Below are 24,778 nucleotides of genomic sequence, written 5' to 3'. Positions count from 1 at the left end.
TAACGGAAATCAGTCTTGAAAATTCATTGAAAGGACTGATGCTGAAGCTGAAACTCAAATACTCTGGCCACCTGAGGTGAAGAGCTGACTCACTGGAAAAGACACTGATGCTGGGAAAGATCAAAGGCAGGAGGAGAAGGGGACGACAGAGGATGAGATGGTTGGATGGCATCACTAACTCAATGGACATGAGTTTGAGCAAACTCCGGGAGAGAGTGAAGGACAGGGAAGCCTGGTGTGCTGCAGTCCATGGGGTCGCAAAGAGTCGGACACGACTTAGTGACTGAACAACAGCAATCACCACTTTGCAATCACTGCACCACTGAATTAACGCAGTTCAGCACAGACCGTCAGCAGCTGGTAACACGACCAAGAGGAGGGTACCTGACAGAGAGATGCTCCCCACTACGGAGCAGTCTTGCCCCAAACAACTAAACCCAAATCCATGAAAGCGCTACAACTGACTGCCAATTTACAGGAAATACGGAGGACAGAGGAACAGGCTAAACCTCCTCACCATAGGGACATAACTGGTAAAAGCCAGACTGTGAGAAAGTTCGTAGGATGAACAATCTGGTCTTTTTCAACAAATAGATGCAAAATAATAATGATGGTGATAAATGAAAGAAGGTCCTGCCGTTTAACCTGCAGGGGCAACTTTGAACGACAACAGTCTTAAGGCACGAAGGCGTCCACGGGCACTGTGTGGGCCCGGGCTGAGTCCTGACTCAAAGGACAGAATAACAAGACAAGGGGAAAACCCTGATGATATGGGTGAGATGACTGGGACTTTATACACCAGGTATTTCCTGATTTTAAGGGATTTTCGTTAAGTTTCATGCACGTTAGTGGTATATTATGAGTATTTTCACAACCCTTTTCTTTTAGATACACATACTGAAGCTTTACACATGAAATGATATGGTTTTAGTATCCAGGATTTTTGATGTAGAGAATTTGCTTCAAATTACTATCGTGTAATGGAGGTGGTTGAAGGTAGAGGTGTAGAACAAACCAGATGGGCCACGAGTTGACCACAGCTGAAGCTGAGAGGTGATTAAGTAGGTACATTGTGCTACTCTGTATTTATATAGATGTTTACAGCATTTTCATCCAAAAAGGTGTGTTTTAATCTTACCTCCAGCCACAAAGGGGGAGGGACGCAATAGGGAGCGGACACCTCCAAAGTCCCCGCTGCGCACCAGGTGCTGGGCTAGGCAGCCACAGAGGTGAGCAGCACTTCCCAAGGACTGGTAACAAGGGCAAACGCAAACAGGTCTGATGGAATCCCTGGCTGGGCAAGGGCGGCCAAGTGTAAGAGGAACGACAGTGCGACGTGCTGGTAAAGAACAAGGGACGCTCCATCCATCGTCAGGAGACAGCAGCGGGTGGGGCAGCCATGGACATGCGCGTGCTCTGTCTAGATGGGGGGTATCTACTTAGCGCCAGCCTTGACTTTGACTCCAGGTAGCCGCCATGCAGAATGTGGGGCCTAGGATGGCCAGATCTTTGGATTTTCCAAGGAAAGCCGGAAATCTGTATTTTTATGTGCAATCTCCCGGTTTTTAAACGTTGGCATCTAATACAAATATTTTTTTAAACACTGCGTGGGCCAAACAAAATATGTGCAGGCTCAATCCGGCCCATGAAGCACCAGTGGGAGCCCCCGTGCCAAACCCTGAAGAGACCACAACTCAGTCCAGCTGTGAGACGTGGAAAGGGTGCATTCATCAACGCTGGGTCAATTCTTTTTTAGGCCTCCAATAAAGCTGAGCATTCAAAAGACACCGTCCACTTCCAGAAATCTATAAGAACCGGCTGCGGAACATTTCAAAGGCGTTCCCCACGTAGTCGGCTTATGCAACAGGACCTCCACTCTGCCCAGGGTGTTTGGAAACTTAACAACCAGGGAGCGGCCTTTCAACTTTCCTGGGATGGTGGAACTAACGGGCTTCAGATGAAACCCATTTGTTGGTTTGCAGCATGCCTGGGACTTAAGTCCAAACCGCCTGCAACAGACGATCTCATCATAAAACCGGGTTGGGGTTCTTGGTGCTCACTGTAAAAAGACCGCGGCGCACACTGTTTCGCTTGCCTGGCTGGAGAGCTGACTTCATGGCAGCTGAAAGGGATGCCGCCGATGTCATCCCGACGCCAGGAAGGGGCAGGGCTGGGTCTGAGGACCTGCCCAGGCTCCCTCTTCACACTCCACCCTCAGGCTGCCTTGACTTCCCCCCGAGAGGGAGAGACACTTGACATCGTGGACGAGCAAAACAGGCTCCGGCTCTGCGTTTACAGTCACGGTCTCAGCCAACCAGATCCAGGGTCAATAACAAATTAAAGAGGTGTCAGGAATGTGGTGGAGAAGAGCCAGAGAAATGGCTTCATCATTTCCCAAGAACAAAGCCTTTCTCTTTTTGTTTTTGGAAAGGAATGAAAAGTAAAAGAAAATGGTGCTAAAATAAAGTTGAGTCGGTCCACAGCAAGAAAAGAGTCCAGAACTAGGCTCGGGCATAAGAAAAGACAAAATGCATCCAAATCTCAACTCCGTGGAATGGAACAAAACCAGGGCTATTTCATTAAAGAAGGGTGTTTTTTTTTTTCTATGAAAGTAAACTTTACTATTTATCTGAAACGGATCTATTGATACAGGAGAAGGTAGGGAGGACAAGGTAGAAATTTACTATTAAAATAAGATCTGACTGGCTGTCCCCCTCCAATATAGTTCACAGCCTCAGATGACTAAATCACTTTTCAAGTTCTAACTTTGCTAGAGAGAAATGAATTACAGTTCAAGCTGATACTGGGGAGTTCTGTGTTTTTTAAGGCACACGTCCTGCATGATCTTAGGTGATTACCTGGGATGAGGCAAGAGCCATCCCAAGTACAGTCCTGCACGGAATGACGTTACAATAATCACCCAGTTGCTCAAGATCCTGAAACAAGCCACGTCTCCAGCCTGCCTGGCACTTATACTGAGAGAGGAAGTGAGCCCTAGCTCAATTTCTTCAGGCTGTGCTAGTAAGATTGAAAGTCTAGAAGAGCCTTGGAAAAAAAGGTCTGGATGCTCACCCCCTCATATATCTTGCTTATACGAGGATAAGGTGAGCATCCTTCACCAGGATGTTCACCTGTTACCACCAGACCATAACCTCATTCTGAAGGTGGAGACTGAACACAGCACAGTTAAAACTGGGGGTTTTGGTGGCTGACTGGGGGGCCCTCGGATGACACCAAATAATATCCTTGGTCCTCTTTCTGGGGCCCTGTCTGCTCTTTGTGGGTCAGAGGCTGCTCTGGAATGCGGGCTGAGTGGACAGAAAGTCTGAGAATGGACTTTCTTGTGGTTTGGTAGCATCTGACCTCAAAATGCAAGAGCACATTCCTTTGAAAACATCTGCTTTGCAGAATCTCAAAAAGATGGCTGAGCACTTCTGGGTCTGGAGTCAACTGGAAGGTGGCCTCTTAAATTTTCATAAGCCAGCAATGCAAAGTACGTGTGATTTGGGATTAAAGGACAGCGAAGTGCCACAGCTAGAAGCCAGAGGTTCTCAGAAGGTAAGGAAACACCAGGAGGGCAAAATGAAGGTGCCCCTGGGACAGAAGCCTCTCCTGGGGGAGAGGGAGGCAGGCCCGCCACCGGCTCAGTGGTCGTTGACCACGAGTTCTCACAAATTCTGTGGGCTTGTCTCTCTGCTGTTGTTCGGTCCCTAAGTCACGTCCGACTCTCTGTGACCCCATGGACTGCAGCACGCCAGGCTTCCCTGTCTGTAAGTGTCTCCTGGAGTTTGTTCAAACTTGTACCATTGAGTCGGTGACGCCATCCAACCATCTCATCCTCTGTTACCCTCTTCGCCTCCAGCCCTCAATCTTTCCCAGCATTGGGGTCTTTTCTGTTGAGTTGGTTCTTCGCATCAGGTGGCCAAAGTATTGGAACTTCAGGGTTGAATGTTCATAGGAAGGGCTTCTCTCTAGGCAAGCAGTTTTCTGGACTTCAGCCCTTTCCAGTGAGACTCTGAATTCCCTCTGCTGAATTAATTGGAAGCAGCTCAGCGGGGTGACAAGGACCCAGGCTGAGAGCCAGCCTCGGGGCTCTTCTCCAGAGCCAACTCTGCCACTCCTACTCTGGCTGTCTTTGTCCAGTGGGGCAGCTATAACAAAACAGTCACGTGGGGGCTGATAAACACAAATATTTGTTTCTCACAGTTCCAGAGGTTGAGAAGTCCAAGATCAAAGTGCTGGCAGATACGGCCTACTTCCTCCAAGACGACTGCTTTCGCATCCCCGCCTCACAGGGCGGAAGGGAACTAGAGGTCTCTTCTCTAAGGGCAGCGACCCCAGTCATGGGGCTCTGTCCTCGGGACCTAAGCACTTCCCAAAGGGCCCACGGCCTAAAGCCATCACACCGGGGGACACAAACACGGAGACCATAGCAATGGCCCAGAATCGATGATGATGGTGGCAAAGAATACGAACCACTGAGCACCCCACGCACACACACGGGTCAAAGTGCTTTCCTTACAGGGACGCTCCCATTTCCATGCCTGCAGTCACCCTCAGAGTCGGGGGCCACTGACATTAGCCTGAGGTCACAAAGGAGGGACGCGCTGAGGCCAGCCAGAAAGCCGGGGAAGACAATTCCAGAAACTCTACAGCCAGCAAGCCCCGAGTCAAAGCTGGACCCTCAGAGCAGACATCCCATTCCTGAGAGCGGGCCCCGGACATGCCCGCCCGTTCCCTGCGTGCTGGGTGAGTCAGTGCTGCCTGAGGCAGGGAGAGACGCTCATTCCCGACCGCGGGGCCCGTGGGCACATCTCGCTCCCTTTGGTAGAACCAACAGGGAAAAGAAGAAAACATATCTGCTTGTCCTCACGATTACAAACAGAAACCACAACATGCATTCCCAGTCGGGACGATACACCTCCAAGGGGGAGGACGATCTTACATATCACAATGGTCTATGGCCCCGCAAAGGGCCCGGTACCAAAACAGGCATTGGGATTGACAGTTCATGGGGTTGGTGATTAGGAAAAAAATTATTTTAAAAGGGGCCTAAGTGGAAAGGGTGGCATTAGTGATTAAAAAAAAAAAAGCAAAATCAAGAAACACTACTCTAGAAGGCCTGAGAAAACGTGTCAAGGAGCAGGGCAAAAATGGAAGACGTCACTGGATATCTTTTTGTATTGCTTCTTTCAAGCATGTGAACACACTGCCTTTATAAAATACAGATATCTTTTAATGAACTTTAAAAAAGACGGCTGACCAAAGCCTTCAGCAGAAGCCTGGACTCTGTTAGTGCCCACAAAAGGCGTGTGAATTCAACCTGGCATTTGTGCTTTCTGGTGCCCTGCCCAGCCGCATATTACAACACCCAGATCACACTATCCATGGTGCCATCAGCCAGGCAACCACTTTGCTCAGTTCTCATCACAGCAGAGGATCCCTGCATGTCAGCCTCCATTAGCGCCGCCGCCCCCAGGGAGGCTGCCCGGAAGCCCAGCCCTCCTGGACCAACGGCGGCGGCCAGACACACGACCATCGTCAGCAGCGGGTGGACTGTCATGGGCTTTGCCCGCCTCTGCAAACAAGAGCTGCTTTGTGACAGCCTTGCTGTGGGCCCTGAGCAGCCACAGTGAAAGCCCCCCAACCTGCCGGAGAAAGCCGTGCCAGGCACGTGCACTTCCCCACTTCCTACACGCCGGAGGGCGTGCCTGTCTGTCCGTCCACTCTTCCCTGGCCTGGTTCTCACACTCTGGCCCATTGAGCCTATGGGTAAAAGGCTGGGACCCTCTGCCTATGGCACAAGTAGCAAACCTTGGGCCTGACGTTCATGTTCCATTGGGCACTCAGAGCAAACCAGGACTTCCCAGCTGGCCCTGGGCCCAGGGCATCGGCCCCCTGTGTGGGAAGAAGCCCCGCAGCCCCGAGAGAAGCTTGGGAAAGAAACATGCGCCCGTGGCCTGGGGCTCTGTCACCCTTACTGCAGCCCACGTGGAAGAGACGGGGCACATGGGCTCATCGCCAAAGACCAGAATAGCCAATTTTCGTTCTCTTACACAGACGTGTGATAAAAATTTTGAACCCTGTCCTCCAAGAAGTCAATTAAATTCACAAACAAAAAGAGCGGCTAACAATTATCAGGAAGTACTTTGGGCCAAGCCCTGTTCCTAAGATATGATGCGCCTTAACTCAATACACTCACCACCGCCTTATGAAGGAGGAGCTGGGATCATGCCCATTCCACAGATGGGGAAACTGAGGAACAGCAAGGCTAGTTGCTTGCCCAAGGCCACAAGTAAGTACGAAGCCTAATATTCAAAGCGCCATTCAACATGTCTTACAGAGACACGGCAAGTAAGTCCTGAGAACCCAGAACAAGGGAAGCGGAAGATTCAAACAAGACCAAACAGAGGTCAGAGCACTGCAGGCAGACTCCTGTGCTGCAAACATTTCATGTGGCCGGCTGCACCTCTGGCTGAACTGCCTGGCAGCCCCAGGCAAGCACCACTACAGAGGATCACAAAAGGATGGCCAGCTCCTTCTGGTGCACCCGTGCGGGGCCCAAGTTTCAAGGAAAAGCTCCTGGGGGCTGCCTTGCCGCCGTGGGCCGGTTTGGGGCTCACTCTAACCTGTCCAGGTCTCTCCCGGGGCAGGAAGAGAGAGGCACCAGGGAAATGAACCTGAGCCGTGTGTGGGCCCCAAGGTGAACAGCGTGTGGACCCTCTGCTTCTGGGGGCCAGAAAGGCAGCCCCCGAGAGTCACAGGTTGGCGCCTTCTCTGGGGCTTTTCCCTACCTTTTGTCCATGTGGAGGAGTCTCATCGAACAAAAAAGGTCAGAGCATTAAAGTGACCAAAATAAAAGCAAGGCTGCAGAAGGCACCACAAGAAACCTGAAGGGAAGTAGGCTATTAGGATGACCACTGTTACTATCACGGGAGCAAATGATAACTGCTGGACGTCTTTTAGGAACCTCATTTACAAGTGCAGATCTTAATGCATGCTTGGCAGTCCTGAGTATCTGAGCGGGAGGTGTAGTTTTCATGGGGGAGAAAATAGAGTCCCAGAGAGTTTAAGTTCCTGGTCCAAGTGGGTCAGAGCTGCTATACCCACACAGCCTGCTGCCCCTGGGTCTGCAGCCCCCGGTAACTGGGCCTCTTCATTAGAAATGAGAGCCAGTCTCAGAGTCAGAAGATGCAAAGTGAGCTACCCTTCAAATGACCCCCTGCACCGCAGTGGGCGTCAAAACTCATATGACCACTCTGGAAAACCATCTGGTGAGGGCTCCACTCCTGACCCTCTGTGTGGACGGCAAAAGAAGAGCTCGAGAGTGTTCACACGGCTTCTCCATAAAATGAGAAACAACCCAGTCCTTTCTATCAACAGGAGTCCCCTCTATCAACAGGAACATGGACACAGAGGCTATAGAAAATTCCCTCCATGAACAAGAGAATGAATGAACCTCAGCTACACCCAGGATCGCTGGATCTCACAAGCTATTTAAAGGAAGGAAGCCGGACAGTGTGGCTGCGTGACTTCTGTTTCTACAAGAAAGCAGAACGAACTCCCAGGGTTGAAAGGCAGGGCAATGGCCGCCTTTGTGGAGAAGGCAGAAGACTCCTTGTGGGGGGCTCCTGGGATTCTAACAGACTCAGCGTCCTGCATGGTCCAGGTGGTAACCGCATGGCGGTCCATTTGGTGAAATTCAGCATACACCACTGATTTCTGAGTGTGCCTGTATTTCAATATGTAGAAATAATCAAACTCATTTAATGTATTTCAAGAAACAATTTTGTAGTTCCTATGAAGAATAGAAAAGTAGATTAACAACCAAACAGACTGGTCTGTGCTCTTCTGACATGTATAAATACACACACACACACACCATCTGCCATCCTTAAAAGCCACTGGGAGAGGCTCTGGCCATCACTGAGACCTCATCCTTCTCCCTAAGATAAGGGGACAGAGGATCTCCTTTGAGGCCCGAGCCTCCCCACTGTCCCTGGCGTTCCTGTCTGTGGCAACGTCTCAAGGCTGCCAGCGGCCTGAGGACCTTGTGAACCCGCAGCTCTTGGGAGACCGTGTCACCCGCGGGACCCCGCAGGCGTCCCCTCCGGGGCCCCGCTTCCCGGAGCCTCTCCCGCCCGCCTGCCCCAGCACGCACACACACTGCCGACCTGCCCCAGGCAGGTGCCCTGGGGGTGAACATGCAGCCGCCCCTCAGTTCTGGGCAGGGGACGGGTCAGAACTCCTTGTAAACTCGCCCCATTCTGGCAGTTCTAGCTCTGTCTCAAACCACCGCACTGAGGAGAGGACGTGCAAGGCAGCATCTTGTAAAATGCTCCATCCCCCGCCCCTGCGCGCTCCCCCACAACACGAGCCATGGGGCTCACTGCCTCTGTATCAGGGTTTGTCTAAAAGGAAGCAAACCCCTTGCTTTCCATCTCCCGCCTCCCTACTGTCCGCTGTCCAAAGGCAGCCAGTGACGCCTTCAAAAGGGAAATCAATTCACCGTGCCCTCTTGATGAAAACCCACCAAGAGGAGCCCACGCCTCTGAGCTCACAGCCCCCCGCCTGCTGCCTCTGCTCCCTGAAACACCTTCCCTCAGATCTTCCCTGAAGCCCACCTCCCACGCCAGCCTTGCTGTGTCACCCCCAGCCAGCCACATTCTGGCTTCTGACATTGTGTGCGTTCCCTCGTGGCTTTCTACCGCCGTCTGCAAGATGCTCGTCTGTTACCTTCTGTGCTAACGTCTGCCTCCTTTACCCAGAAAACACCCCGCGAGAGCAAGGACTTCTAACCTGTCACTAGCGTACCCCTGAGTCCCAGGACCGTGCCTGGTTCAGAGAAAGAAAGAAAGTGAAGTTGCTCAGTTGGGTCCGTCTCTTGCGACCCTGTGGACTACAAGCCTGTCAGGCTCCTCCATCCATGGGATTTTCCAGGCAAGGATACTGGAGCGGGTTGCCATTTCCTTCTCCAGGGGATCTTCCTGACCCAGGGATTGAACCCGGGTCTCCCGCACTGCAGGCAGACTCTTGACCATCTGAGCCACCAGGGTACAGAGAAGGTGACCAGTTAAATCGGGATTGAGGAGAGATGAGAGGCAGTCAGGAGAGGAGCCGGATGCATGGGGGCAGGAAAGAAGGGGGGGAAGGATTTGCTCAGGGCTCTCAGGATCAGGCTACTGTTTTGAGCTGAAGGTATTTCCCAGGTACAGCCCAGGGCTTTAGAGCAAGAAGCCAGTTACAGAAGGGGACAAGTGGGACAGAGGGATAAAAAAACCAGTGCACATGTGTGCAAAGCATGCATCTCAGAAGAGCTGTGAAAGAAAGCCTGGGTCCAGGCAGGCACACAGCAGAGGAGTGAGGATGCGTTGGCCCTGGAATATCACTTATTTTGCTAGCTCAGAAAGAGACTTGGAAAACATCTCGAGTCCTTGGAGTGGAGAAAGCAGAAGCTGCATTTTGGAGTTCCAAGGGAAAAACACGGGGGCCAAGACAGACAGCGTGTGTGTGCAGGAATGCAGCTTGGGAAGGAGAGCAGTGGGGCCAGGTGGGACGCAGAGCAGACGCGCCGGGTCGTGAGCCAAGGGCCGGGGCTTCCCGGGACCACAGCGGGGCGGCGCGGCCACTGCAAGGCCGGCGTGTCTGCACGTGGACCCGAGTGCACCGTGGCGACCCCTTCCCTGTCCAGCTGCGGAACCTTCCTTTGACCCTCAAAGCACGTCAGCCCAGCTCTCACAAAACGACCAAAGTCAAGTCTGCCAAAATCCCAAGGCAGAGGAATGGCATCTGAGAAACAGCCCCCCTCCCCGCCCCCAGCATCATCTTCTGCTGGAGTTCGGGCAGCCAGAGGGTACTTTCTGGGGGCATCTCCACTGGGGAATGATCAAAGGGATGGAAAAGGACCTAGCAGGCCTCCCAGACAGACTAGAGAGATGACCCCGGGATTTCCAGTTTACTGGTTAGGAAGAAATGCCAGAGAGTTGACCGGTCTGAACCCCACCTTCATGAAGTCAACAGCGGAGCCTGAGAACATTCTGTGAGTACACTGGCCAGAAGGCGTCTGCGAGAGGGGCCTCAAAGCCAGCAGCTGGCAGACGACGCTGTAGCCCTCTTCCTGGCGGCTACAGAGGTGGGGCAGGCTGCGGTTAGCCCTGAGCATACGACAGGCCACACGGGCGCCTTCCCAGTGAAGGGACCGGGGCTAGACAGAGGCTTGGGGACACCCCCAGTCAGGCGCAGAGCATCTCACCAGCGGCCACAGGGCTGCATCTGGGGGCCACACGGGTGGAGATCATCCCCTGCCCTGTGTCCCACTCTGGCCCCAGGAACGTGAAGCCTGAACATGGCACACGGGACGGGGCAGGGCTGGTTCTAAACTCTGAGATGCCTCCACGTTACTCTTCCCGAATGTCAGGGGAAAGGGGTCCCAGGCCCGCCAGGCTGTACAGCTGGAAGGGCTCTGTCCACACAGAGTATACTCAATGGAAGCAGCACCCCTGGACTTGTACAGGCGATCCAGCAATTTTCTCTTGTTTTAGAAGCCGAGAATGCCCACGAGGTCAGGAAAGGTTCTGGGAAGTCCTGCGGTGAAACGTGGTTTTATCAAGTGTCTCTCCCCTTTTCCAGCCTCAGAGCCCTCACTTCAGAGAATACCTCCTAAAGTCCCAGGGAACTGGGCTTACGGTTTGTTGTTTTAGTCCCTCGGTCGTGTCCGACTCTTTTGCGACCCCATGGACTGTACCCCGCCAGGCTCCTCTGTCCATGCGATTTCCCAGGCAAGAATACTGGAGAGGATCGCCATTTCCTTCTCCAGGGCATCTTCTGGGGCCAGGGACTGAACCTGTGTCTCCTGCACTGGCAGGCGAATTCTTTACCACTGAGCCAGCAGGGAAGCCTGGGCTTATGGAGAGTGTACTTAAGAGAAGGCTCCACCTGGAGGAGCAGGTTCACTGCATCTGGTTTTCCAAGACAGCCCTAGAGCTGACTCGTGTTACTGACCCTCGGGGAGGCCATCCTCACTCTGACCTTGAACCTGCCTGTGTTCAGACAGACACTCAGGAGGCCCCAAGGGGTCTCCACGCTCAGCTGCTTCCTCCGTCACACAAGCCTCTGTCTGGGCAACAAGAGGCACTCAGAGCTTACTCGTGACCGTGGGTCCTGAGGCATTAGAGAGCCAGCTGCTGACCCCCTTCTTTTTCCAAGATGCTCGAGTTGGTCTGTGGGTGGGATGACGGACAGGGTGAGAGGGGACGGCACATTTCCTACTCCAGAGACCAAAGCAACGCGGGACAGAGTCAGGGGAGGACAGTTCCAGCCCCTGCTCCAGCATCACTTATTCATGGAGCGCCTCTGCCTGACCCAGCCTCGAGCAGACGCGTGGAGAGCGGTCGGGTTACAGCCCACTTCACCCATCTCTCAGTCGGAAAGGCACTCGGTACGAGTGCAGTTTTCTACCCCCTTTTCAGCTAAGTACCGACACTTGATCTTTGCCATTTTGGGTAAACATTGGTTTGCAAGTGGATGGCACCAGTGTCTCTCTCTTTAAAACAGAGCACAGTGCTCCTAACCCAATCTGCATTTGAACATTCAGGACCAGATGGCTCAGTGATTAACTGAGCAGTACTCTGAGGTCACCTCTGTAAGGCACTTGGGGCAGTCTGACTCTAAACTAAGAGGTTCTCAGGACCTTTGCTAGATACATTTGGGGGGAAGTTTTTGAAAGACAGCTTTACTAGAGGGGGGACATGGAGACTATAAGACATCGCTGATCATCAAAACTTTGCATAAAGTAAAAGTCAACAGTGTCTGAGTGAGCGCCCTGCACTCACCGAGTCTGACACCTAGTGTCTGGTCTCTACGATAAGTATTGTGGCTATTTCGAATCTCTCTATCTTCTTCCTACGCCTCGACTGCATTCCCGAGAGTAAATTTTCCTGAATAATTGACATTTCAGGGTGTCTCAGATGTTGTTGCCAGTCAAGGGCGAGGCTGGAGCTGCCGATGCCAGCCAGTGGGACAGGCTTTCCTTCTCATTCAGAAATCCAAGCCACCTGTTTCCTTCCTTCCCCAGGGGAAGGCTACTCTGCCCGCCCCGCCCTCTCAGCCCCTGCAGTGGCACCTGGCTGGTCCCAGGTGAGCCCTGCCCACACAGCTCACCCTCCCTTGCTAGGATCGGAGACCAACGTCACCCACACTGCCACTCCCAACAAGTCTGCCCCCTGGCTGGGCCCCGCCACCCAACTCGGGCACCTTATGACACACAAAGCTGCCTCTGCATCTGTCCTTTGGCCCAACCAACCCATCAGCTGGGCTCACCACAGCGGAAGCCCACTGTTTCCCCGCATCAATGCACGGCTCTGTTCCACGGGCACGTGGTGGAGACCGCCCGCAGCCTGCCCGCGAGCCCCCATTCATGCGCCCTTCCGAGGCAGCCGCCCTTCAAGATCTCCCCTTCCCTCCACCCCACTCCCTCCCCTAAATACACAACAGAAGACTATATAGTGGGAGGTTTTTTTTTTTCTTTCTCTCCAGGAATAAAAGGTTAGTTTTCCTTCCTTTCTGTTGCCCTATCTTCGGTCTAAATTTGGCAGATGGAAAGAGAGTGGAAGCAGTTAAACAGACCCAGTTTGTGGCCCGGGGGACACTCCTTGGGCCAGGAGTGCCCTCACTTGCTCTTTCTGGCAACCAAAACCCATAACGCCCACCCCATACTCCTGCTGGGCAATGATTCATGCACAGACTTGGGTGAGGCCTTAAAGGTCATCTTATTCAACTCCCTTCATTTAAAGAGGGGGACACCGAGGCCCCAAACAGGTAAAGGAGGCTACCCAGGCCATACAGTCAGCTTGCTGGGCGGGGGCATTGGCTACAGGGCATCAAACTCACACACAATGAGGAAGACTGTCCTCTTACCGTCATCCAAGTAGGTCTGGTCCAAGTTCTGCTCCTGTTTGATCGTCACGCCCGCGGGCAACACTTCCTTCTGGTCACTGACCGGGGGTCCGTTTTTGGCGGCTCTTTGGCTGGGGGCGTTCTGCTGCTGGATGACGGTGGGGTAGGAGCCCGGGCTCAGCCTCTGGCCCTGACTGACAGGTGGCGGGCCGGGCCTGGCGGGGCCAGGCGCGAAGTTCTCGCAGTACACGATGTGCTGGAACTCCTGGTGGCTCCCGCAGCGCAGCGGCTGGCTGGTGGGCGAGTAGTGGATGACGGGCGAGGCCTGCTGGCCGGCCGGGCCCGAGTGCAGCAGCGCGGCGCCCTGGCCCTGCGAGCCGGCGTGCACGAGCACGGAGCGGTGGGCGTCCGCCAGCGCCAGCGGCGCGGCCATGAGGGCCGGCTGCTGGTAGCCCAGCAGCCCCGGGCTCAGGCTCTTGCCCCGCTGGTAGAGAACGGCCGCCGGGTTCTGCTGCTGGTAGCGCGCGTCGGGGGACGAGAGCCCCGAACGGAACTGCTGGCAGGGCGCCATGGTGGCCACGAGGCAGGACGGGGGCTCGGCCGCCATCGGGTGCTGCGGGTAGTACGGCTGGCTCCCCAGGCCCCCGTGTGCGGGGCTGCAGATCAAGGCGGGGTCATACTCATCAGTGGGCTCCGTCTTGATGGCTGGGACTGCGAGAAGAGAAGAGCACATGGGGCAGACCTCTCTCAGCGCCGCCGGGGGCGCAGAGGATGGGCAGATGGTGGGTAGGAGCACAGCTTCCGGAGGCCAGACGGCCGGGATCAAAGATCTGGGCTCGGGGCAAGAGGCTCCCCCTGTGCAACTGTCTTAGGTCAGAAATTTTACCTTGGGTGATGGCCTTGAACTATAGGTCTTTCTGATAGTGGAAAGTGACTGGTGGGTTGCCATCAGCCCTGGGATGTGTGCTGTCTTTTCCCCCGGGGGAGAGCTCTAACGAGAGCCTGATGTAAAATTATGCCTCCGCCTCCTCCCTCTGCCCTGGCAGCTCCCGTCCCTCCCCTGCCTGCACTCCCTCACCACACTCAGCATCGTCTGAAATGTCTGTGCATTCCACTGCTCAGTTATGATCTCAAGGCACCGCCCCCCCCCATAGAATGGCAGCTCCTCCAAGAGAGGGTTCTTCTTCTTGGTCTTTTTTGTTCAATGCTGAGACCCCAGCGCCCCAATAGTTGTTACTGTCTAGTTGCTAAGTTGTATCCGACTCTTTGGTGACCCCATGGACGACAGCCGGCCAGTCTCCTCTCTCCATGGAATGTCCCAGGCAAGCATACTGCAGTGGGTTGCCATTTCCTTCTCCAGGGCATGTTCCCCACCCAGGGATCAAAGCTGCGTCTTCTGGATCACAGGCAGATTCTTTACCGTCTGAGCCTCCAGGGAAGCCCACCCTAAACAGTACCTGGCGCTGAGTGGGCTCTCAGATATCTTCTTGACAAAGGAATGAATGAAACACGGCTTTCGTTGCCTCTCTTGGGACTGCAGTGCTTGGTGGGAATGAGGCCTCCTGACCTGGTGATCCGCTCAGCAACTGTTTATCTACCGAGTGACCACCTACTGTGGGGTCCCTAAGGAGCTGGACTTTAGGGCATATTCACTTTCTGCCTCTATTGTGATCAAATCTACGACAGAGAGAGGAGTCACCAACCTTGCCACCTTCCAGTAAACAAGCCCTACATGTGCCCCATTCTTATTCTGCCCTTGCAAAGGAAAATATTAATAACAATAGCTAATACCATTGACGTAGATGGTCCCAAGCACTCCACACGCATTTGATTTCTACAGCTCTCATAAGGAAGGTGCCGTCTGACAGATGAGGAGGCGGGGGCTCAGACAGGGTGACTCACTTGCCCAGAGTTGCCCAGCAGATCACAGGCGTCCTCACCCGCACACAGTGCCGCCCTTCACGCCCAAGGGGCCTCCAGAAGGAACTCCTTACCTGGATGGTAGGTAAAGTGCTGAGGCTGGCTTCGTTTCCTTTTCCCATTGATGACGTAAAAGTTCACCTTCACCGAAGTCCGAATGTGCTTGTTCCGATACTCAGGAATCTCAACAAAAAGCATGTTCTGAAAGAAAGTTGTCAGTAATTTAACGGCAACCGCAAGTAAATTCCTATCCAAGGTCCTAAGCACAGTGAGCCAGCCCATCTAAAAGGACTCGTGGTGGGGAAGGACACACTGGGAGTGTGGGATTAACAGACGCACAGTACTCTACACAAAACAGACAAACAGGATTTGCTCTGTAGCACAGGGAACTGTATTTAATCTCTTGTAATAATCAATAATGGAATTTTTTAAAAGAATATGGATATATATGTATACACATACATAACCAAATCACTTTGTTGTGCGCCCAAAACTAACAGCATATTGTAAACCAACTATACTTTAATAAAAAAGACTCAGGACATCTTCTGCAGGCTTACAGGCAAAATTCTAATTAAAGGGAACTTGACTTTTCAGCTGCAGCAAAGATGACTTACTACTTACTCTATCAAAGTATATTAAACTGTCACTGTTACAAATCAGAGGGTCTGATGCTCAGGAAACATGTAATTCAGTCATCAAGTCAATACCCACTAAATGCCTATTTGGTCCAAAGCACTGGGACGCCGATGAAGGAAGGAGAAAGAGGGAAAGAGAACACAGGGTGGGGTGGACGGGACAGGGCATCCGGTCAGCGTGTCTGGGTGCTTACAGGCTGGCTCTTGTCTTTATCCACCGTGGCCTCCATCTCCCAAATTTGCTGCCCATCTGGAAAAATTTAGAGATGACAGACTTTGAAGGAATTCTTAGCAACCGAAGATTTAAGACAAAAACTCACCAACTTACATCAATCTTGGCTTCTACGTTCGATCACTTCAGTAAAGTACACCTGCGTGTGCGCATTAGGTATGCATGTATGTACATATATGTATTTTTATTTCTATAAACACACATTTCTTTTCGCAAAGAGAAGGCACATGGACAGTAGAAAACTGGGCAACGCTACAAAATCAGGGAAAAAATAGAAATTGTCCACCATCCCAAAACCATTATCATTTTTCCTCTATATTTAAATATCTGCATCTTTCTTTAAAATACAAGGATTGTTATATGCTTTACTTTATAATATGCTTTGTTCAACTAAAGGCTATTTCCAAAACGCTCTGCATATGCCAAGACAGTCGCAGGGGCCCCATTACAGACCCGCTGGCTGTCCCAGACATGACTTCTCCATCGTCTGAGAACACAGGTGGCTCGCATATTCTGTCCTCAGAGGTTTAAACAATGTCCTGGCTCACAAGGCCTTGGAGAGGGCGGGAACACAGGCGCCCACCCTCCACCTTCTGGTCAACAGAGAGCCGGGCTCTCCCGGGACTCATGGCAACAGGCATGGAGAGGCTTCAGTGGTAAACGCTCCTTCCCTGGGGCAGGGCACTGGCTCCCCAGCTTGGGGCCAACAAGTTGGGCCAAACAAAACTCTGTATTTGCAAATAAGGGATTTCTTTTGCTGACCACCTACATCGGCCAGTGGGCAGTCTGGGGCTGAAACAAATCATTTCCACAAGTGTTTCCAGGGTGCTCTGTGGGGCACTGGCTCTGAAGGATATTAAATGGGTTTATGAGAAAGGAAAGCAAGCTCTACCAGCTAGTAAGCATTTGGCAAAGGCAGAGTCAGGCAAGTGGATTTCTTTACTGCAGGACTGCTCAGAGCCTTTAATCTGCTCAGGTGTAGCATTAACTCTCTGAGGTGGGCTGGGTATGTACTGTGTCCCGATATTTGGCCAAAGGACCACCCCCCCACCCCCGACCCTTTGCAAGCATGGTGATTAGCAGCTTCTGTGATAGGTTAGACTTGAACCATGTAGTCTTGGGGCAGCAGGTTTACCCAAAGGAACTGAGTTTCCAAGCATTATTTCAACTTGTAGAGGACATACTTCCCAACATAATAAGTAATAAAAAGTCGTGATTGCCACCGAAGCTGATGCAATCGAGATGACCTGCTGAAAGAACAAGTACTAAGCCAGTTGGAGCCCTCTCCAGCAAGTCAGCCTGCATGTCCTGGCCCTGCAGTTCCTGAAATGCTGAGGGGAGACATAGGTTTACACCCAAAGGGAAGAGATCCCTGTGGAGGGGACCAAGTGAGAGTTGCACCGTCTCACCAACACCCAACACATGGCAGGTGCCTAGTAAACATTCCATGTCTGAATGTACAAAAGTGTCAGCAGCTCCAAAGGCTGCTGACAGGGGTGGGGAAAAACCAGGAGCTGACATCAGCCGCCCCTCAAAAGGAAGCAAGAGAGGGCGGACAGATAGATGTCAAGGAATCTGAAGTCAAGTCGTCAAGACAGGGTGCGTCCGTGTGCGAAGCCCTGGACAGAGCTCTTCTGAGAAAATCCTCACTTTTTAAAATCAAAGACAGGTCACTGAAGAGACACGTGTCCACCTCTCAGAAGGCAGTTTGAGCTAAGCACAGTCCTCATCAAAAGCACGTCCTCACTAGCTGCAGTGTGAGCTACGTCAGAAGATCAAGTAACAAATTCATCCAAGAAAGGAATGATGTTAATGTCTGGTGTGTCGCCCTCCTCCTTAGCCTCTCACTGGCTGAACTGAGCTCTTCCGTCACGTGGTTGCAGATTCCCGAGCCCATGCAGCTCCTCCGCCAAGTTAATGGAGGTAGGCAGGCATTGGTGGTGGCATGGCCTTCAAGACTCAGCTGAAGTCCCCTGTTTTGGACCAAGCTTACCCACTCTGGGTACCCTCACCATCACCTGTCCTACCACCTCCCCCATCCTACAGAACAGCCTCAGGGGCCATGACTTTATTTCATGCCCCAGGACTCAGTCATTTGTTGACATGATCAGAGTTTATTACATCACTGCAGTAAGTAACAGTTATAATCTAAGTGGTGGCTGAAGCAGAAAAGTGCTTCTTCAAAGAAAACAGAGGTCCATGGGATGGAAACAATCCAAGGGACCATCAGTGGATAAAGGGAAAAACAAAATGTGGCCTATATATACAATACGGATGTAAGACTTAGACCATAAAGAAGCTGAAAGCTGAAGAATTGATACTTTTGAACTGAGGTGCTGGAGAAGACTCTTGAGAGTCCCTTGGACTGCAAGGAGATCCAACCAGTCCATCCTAAAGGAAATCAGTCCTGAATATTCACTGGAAGGACTGATGCTGAAGCTGAAACTCCAATACTTTGGCCACCTGATGTGAAAAACTGACTCACTGGAAAAGACCCTGATGCTGGGAAAGATTGAAGGCGGGAGGAGAAGGGGACGACAGAGGATGAGATGGTTGGGTGGCATCACCGACTCAGTGGACATGAGTTTGAGCAAGCTCCGGGAGTTGGTGATGGACAGGGAGGCCTGGCGTGCTGCAGTCCGTGGGGTGGCAAGAGAGTCAGACACGACTGAGCGGCTGAACTGAACTGATACATACAGTGGAATATTATTTAGCCTTAAAAGGGGAGCAAATTTTAATATGTGCTATAAGCATAGACCTTAAAAACACTATGAAATACACCAGACACAGAAGGACAAAGATGGTTTGATCCCACTCATATGAGGCACACAGAATAGGCCAATTCACAGAGACAGAAAAGGGAATGCAAGTTACCAGGGGCTGGGGGAGGAGAGAGTTATTATTTAACAGGCACAGATCTCCTGTTTCAGAAACGGGGAAATGTCCTGAAAACAGTGCTGCGTTACACAACGTTGTGAATGCATTTTCATACTACGGAATGGTACGCCTACAAACGGTAGAACGATCAGTATTATGTGTAGTTTGTGCGTTAGTCGCTCGGTCACGTCTGACTCTTTGAGACCCCGTGGACTGTAGCTTGCCGGGCTCCTCTGCTCATGGAGCTCTCCAGGCAACAATATTGGAGTGGGTTGCCATTCCCTTCTCCAGGAGATCTTTCTGACCCAGGGATGAAACCAGGTCTCTCCCACATTGCAGGCAGATTCTTTACGGTCTGAGCCACCCAGGAAGCCCAGGGTGTAGTTTACCTCGGCTCTCTTTTTTTTTTTTAAAGCCAACTGGCCTACAGAATGGCTTAGTGGCTTTTTAATTAGCTGCTGCCATTTCAAGATGAAATTTCACCTAAAAAACGAAGATTTTGCTCTTGAAAAAATAATTCTGACAGGTGGTATGGTGCCTGATTTTTCTTTCCTTTCAAATATGGGTCTTTTCACCATTATTTCCATTTTTTCAAGGCCCCAAAGGCAGTTTTAGACATTTGGCCTGGCTGCCTGAATGGAGGGCGGGGACACGCTCCCAGAGAGCTGGGCCACACTGCCGTCTTGTTCTCTGCTTTCTCCCGCTTAATAGATGCTCAACAAACACAGGTGGACTAAATGCACAGACCGACCTCAGGATTCCCTGGCGCTCAGCCCATTGCCAGAGCTCAGGAGATGGCCGGTTACTGGCCACTCTGGCAAAAAGACCCCACGAAGCGAAATCACTGCCCGTCTGTGAAGAGTCCTTTGAGGGCACTGACTGAAGGAAGAAGCCTGTCATTACAGGTGCAGACAAGGAATCAAACTCGACCAGAGCCACTCAGCCCGAGTTCTAGATAATTTGAGGTAATCTACCTCCGGGTTGCTACCCCAGGTCCAGGACTCAGAAAACCTGCCCAGAACAGAAGAGGCTCAAGTAGACCAAGTCTGCTTCTACTGCTCTGGGCTGAGATGAAATAAAGGACTTCGGTCTCTCGAGCAGATGTTCGGGCAAACTTCCCCTGTCCTAAATTAACAGGCGCTGGCAGCCAGCACAAAATAGGCTCTTCCAAGTCTTTACTCAGAGGCTAAAAGAGCCAGCTCCTTTGGGCAAAGAGATTGGGTCTACAGAAGCCTCAGCAAGACTCTGTAAGAGAGAAACAATGGGGTGGGAAGCACACGGCTCAAGAAATATGCCAACCTTTGCTCTAACTTGGCAGCAGTGCCAGGAGAACACGGGGCCCCATAGTCAGTGGGTCTGTGGATGGATGGCCCCGACTTGGCTGGTTTAGTGGAGCTCTTGCAGGCAGCTCTTGAACCCCCTGATGGAGCAGGGCATCCAGAAGCAGCAAGCAGGGTGGCATCAGGTCTGGGCTGGAGTCTCCGCACTCAGCCTCATGTCAGCGGTGGGCTCACATCAGCAACCCCACGGAAAGGAGCACGCTCTCGGAAGAAGGGAAGCAAGCCCGTCCTCACTGGGGCCTGTGAGCGTGCCACGGGGTTCCAGCCGAACCGGGAGGAAATCAAAGTGTCAGTTTGGGTTAGGAAACCGCGTGTGATGCTTCCCAGGCCTGGCTCTGCTTTTTAAAATTAGCTCCCTTCTCCATGAAGATGGCTGAAGTCATTTGGGTCTGCTCTTTCCGATTGCTTAACTAGCAGAAAAACTCACGCTCCCTGGATGCACGGGCTTAATGAGCCGAGCAGATGTGGGGTGGAGGGGTCAGGAATGGCCCCTTAGGATTTCATCCACCCAGAATGGTACCACTGGGCTTCTCAGGTGGCTCAGTGGTAAAGATCTGCCTGTCAACGCAGCAGACGCAAGTTTGATCCCTGGGTCGGGAAGATCCCCTAGAGAAGGAAATGGCAACACACTCCAGTATTCTGGCCTGGAGAATTCCATAGACAGAGGGGCCTGGAGGGCTACAGTCCACGGGGTCGCAGCGTCACCCACAACAGAAATGGTGCCACCGCCCTCGATGGGTCTCCTGATCCCCACACCTCCCCTCTTTCCTTCCGCCTCAGCACTTCCCCGGTAGTCTTACCCTCGCCCCCCCGCCGCCGTGTCCCCATCTGCACAACTGCAGTGACTGCTCAGTCACCCCCCCGCCTCCACCCCAAGCTCATTCTCCGTCCAGATTGCCAAAGCAATCTTAAAAATGTAAATTCGATCATGACATCTCCCTGCTTAAAAGCCTCCAACAGCTACTCGCTTCTGGAAGGAAATGCAAACCCCTCGCCACGTCCACACGGCCCAGCCTGACCTGACCCCCACCCCCCATGACCTCTCCAGGCTTGACTGGTGTTGCCTTCGCCCTGCACCAGCTGCCTGGGTCTGCTTTCAGTACCCCAAACACCCCAGGCTCAGCCCCACACTGGGACCCTGGCCCCGGGCAGTTCCTCCTGCTCCGGACACTCTTCCAACTGCCCATTTGGCTCCCTCCTTCCCACCTTTAGGGCTCCGTGCAAAGGCACCTCCTCAGGGAAGCCCTCCCTGACTACACAGTCCATGGTTGCCAGATACAAGAAACAAAAATACGGACTGTCGAGTTAAATGTGAATTTCAGAAAGCAAGGAATACCTTTTCAACTACCAGCATGTCCCAAGCTCAGTGCCACTGCCTGGGACACACTCATACTAAGAAATCTGGATTTAATTTAGCATCCTGTATTTTCATACTAATCTCCAGACCTTTTGGTCTTGCTCCTAGGACTGGCTCCCCTGTTCTTAGAGCACTCATCCCACCTCAAAGTGACCTGCTTGTAGGCAAGTTTGAAACTAGCCACGCCCTGAGGGCAGGGACCTCCTTGGTCATATGCCCCCATGGCCTGGCACAGAACCTGTGCACACTAGGTTTTTAGTAAGTATCTAGGGACCAGCCATGGAAATCCTGGGGGCTGAGTGTGTGGAGGAGCAAGGCCAGAAAAGCATCAGCACGTCGTCTGCAGAGAGGCCTGATTTCAGCTCAGCTTTCACCCCAGCCCAGGGGCACCTCTTCTCAGCGATGGGCTGTCATCCCGAGGTGTCCTGCACCAGCTCACACAGTCACTCAGGGAACCAGGAAGAGGGGGTGTGGGACCCAGCTTTCCTCTGAGATGTGCTGTCAACTCAAGGAAGTCTGCCCGCCTCCCTCGGTGAGCTGGCTTCCCATCTGTAAGATGGGGGTAGGGGGCGGGCCGTTCCTCAGTTTCCCTCCATCGCATCGGGCGTGACAGCAGGGTCTGATGGCTGGGAGCTGAGAGGAAGGAAGGACCCTTCTTCCAGACAAGAAACCAACCTGGGCCTTACTCACTCAGGTAAGCAAACCGAGCTCCCAGGGGACACGTGGACAGTCAGCTGGCATCTTCTGGGCACCTACCACGGCCCAGCACTTTCAGATCCTCGATCTCCTTTTATGGCCCAAATACCACCAAACCCCTTTTTACAGATGGGGAAACCAAGTCCCAAAGCACATAAGATGAGGTCTATCCAGGCTTCAAGCCAAATCTCCTGGATGATCCAAAATTCAGCCTGCTTACCCTTAAACACATACCACTCTTACTTTTTTAAAAAGTATGCCGCCAAAACTGTAAAAAAAAAAAATAAAAAACACAAGAGGGTGTCAGACAGTTCGTTAATAAAAGATATGATTTTCTCGATGGGGGTGGAAATTCCAGCCTGCTAATTGCAAATTACAGAAAGTCTGCTCGCGCCAAGAACAATTTCTGATGGTGAAAACACTAGGGCCCATGTTAATTAGAAAACTCATGTCCTCTTTTTAAGACACTGAAATAGCAGGATCCTTTAAAGTCTGTTCTTGCACACAAGTGGACTGGAGTTTGGGCAAACAGCCCTCTGAAAAGACCATTTTCTCTGTCTCCGGGGGGTGCTCCTGAGCTGCGATCTGACTTCTGTCATTGGCGGAACGCTCAAAGCCCCAGCCAGCTGTGTGTAAGTGGTGGGCTCCAGCCCAAGGGACCTGTGACACCACGGACATGAATCACCAAGGGCAAAGGTCTGCAGAGCCTTAGTCATGGTCAAGCCCAGCTTGAAGGCTGACCTTTCCCAGAGGCAAGTCCAAGGCAGAGAGACTCCCAGACCAAGTCAATTGTTTCAGAAGACACCAGATGGGGTGAAGCGAAACCCACGGAGAAAAACAGGTGGGAAGGGGAGGTGTCTTCTCTAAGTGAGTTCCAATGTTTCCAGGGGACGAATCATGGAAAAGAACTGATTTTAGCAAAAAATTTTTATTTTAAGCATATGCATTTATATTTATTAAACAAAGCTCAAAATACAACCTTTGGGAACCTCCAAGTCATAAAATGACTCACATTAGGATGTGATGACTCAGTGGGAAAGAGGGAATTCCAATTCCACCACCCACGCCTTCTTTCTAAAAAATCAATTTGCCCTCTCAACAGGTGATAGGAACCTCTGCCATCAGACTGGTCCAAGAAACCATCCAGCAAAACAAAACACAAGTTCTCTTCAAACAATTTAAGTTTCAAAGCTGAGTAATCCAACACAGGCACATTTCCAACCTACGCCCCCGCGGGACACAGAGGGCCAGGGAGCTACTTGGCTGGAGCCAGGGCCGGGGGCGGGGGGGGCTGAATTAAGAAAGATTTACCAGCTGAAAAATTCCAAAACCCTGTGTCATGTGGAGGAACCTTCCAAAACACTGGATCCCACCCAGGCGCGGCGAGTCGCTCGGAGCCATGGCAACCCCGTTTCCGCTGCCACATCACTTTTATTTTTGTGTCCTTAGATTTTTTCCTGTTTTGCAATGTTTTGCTGGGACCCCCGACTCCGCCTGAGGCCTGGGTGGCCGGGGGCCAGGGTTACCAGCTAAAGTCAGGAACAGCCTGGACTTCCCAGAGTGAACTTTGCCTGTGGAGGTTACACATTTCTTAAATTTCAGAGAATATAGAAAGGCTCTTCAGCAATTGCTGAAAATGGTCATTGGGAAAGCTCTGATCATTCTGTGGGGTTCCTCCGTGTCCTCTTGGATGTGACTCAAGAGATCCCTTTGGGGTTGATGATAAATGTTCCCCAGGATTCCGGCTCTCTCACCAGCTGGGAGCTGACCTGGGGCCCGTGGCTTGACCTCTGTGAGCCTCAGTGACCTCATCTGTAAAATGGGAGTGATGCTGCCTGCCTCTCCAGGCTGGTGTGACGATTGAATACATTCATTCAGCAGTATGTATAAGCACCTGCTTGGCAACTACACCACCACCATAACAAGCACCTATTAAGTGCCACACTTGCTCCAGATACTGCAGACACAGCAGCAAGCACCACGTTCAGCCCTCGAGGAACTCTATGTGTGAGACTATATAATAAATGAGCAAAAAAACAAACAGACAAGATCTCTCCAGTAGATAGGACTTCCCTGGTGGTCCGGGGGCTGAGACCCTGCACTCCCAACACAGAATTCAATCCCTGGTCTGGGAACTAGATCCCACACGCTGTAAATAAGGATCTCGGATGCCACATCAAAGATTAAAGATCTCATAAGACCTGATGCAGCCCAAATATTAATAAATAAATGACTTTTTTTTTTAGAGGTGATTCTCATAGAGCTGAGAACTTCAGAGAAGGCAGGGCAGGGCAAGGGAGGGAGGTTGAGCACCTTCGGAGCAGATGGTCACGGAGGGGCACCTTAAGGACGTCACCTCTGAGCTGAGCTTTGTAGAAATGGGAGGATGCAACCCATCAGGAAACAGCAGAAGCAAAGCTCCTCTGACGGAAAGGAGAGTGTGATATCTGAGAACAGAGTGAAGACAATATAAGCTAAGGCCCCAGGAGTAAGGGGGCGAGTCCAAAGGGCTGAAATCGGAGAGATGGGCCAGGGCCAGCTCGCGCGGGCCCCTAGAAGTCCTGCAAACCATTAAAAATAGTAATAAAAACAATATAACAATCATTATTATTACTGCTGCTATAAATAAGACGCCACTTTCCAAAACACCGAGCTTTTCTAACTTAAGAAACACCACGCGCCCCTTCTCCTACTGTTTTTCCACCATCCTCCAATTTGTCATCCTGCTGGAGTGGAAACTGCCAATTCCATTTCAGTCGACAGCTATAAAAAGCACACTGGAGCTGGTGGTGCCGATGACCCAACGTGGGGGCTAAGATTAGCC

General features: G+C 52.0%; 1 protein-coding gene across 6 annotated transcripts in view; it reads right to left on the bottom strand.

Moving 5' to 3' along the window:
• Positions 1–24,778, bottom strand: part of NFATC2 (nuclear factor of activated T cells 2) — a 162,754-nt gene that overhangs the window by 32,490 nt on the left and 105,486 nt on the right. For all 6 annotated transcript variants that reach the window (XM_055393739.2, XM_055393745.2, XM_088843663.1 and 3 more), the window contains exons 7-9: positions 15,647–15,702; positions 14,889–15,015; positions 12,916–13,605 (exon numbers count right to left, since the gene is read on the bottom strand). In XM_055393739.2, coding sequence (XP_055249714.1) covers positions 12,916–13,605; positions 14,889–15,015; positions 15,647–15,702 — 873 coding nt within the window. The remainder of the gene's footprint in view (positions 1–12,915; positions 13,606–14,888; positions 15,016–15,646; positions 15,703–24,778) is intronic.

This window comes from Moschus berezovskii, chromosome 15 (genome assembly GCF_049115385.1).
Source record: "Moschus berezovskii isolate FMDL1 chromosome 15, NW_MosBer_1.0, whole genome shotgun sequence".
Taxonomy (NCBI): Eukaryota; Metazoa; Chordata; class Mammalia; order Artiodactyla; family Moschidae; genus Moschus; species Moschus berezovskii.
The sequence above is the reverse complement of the archived record's forward strand: the minus strand, read 5'-3'. Positions and strand labels throughout refer to the sequence as shown.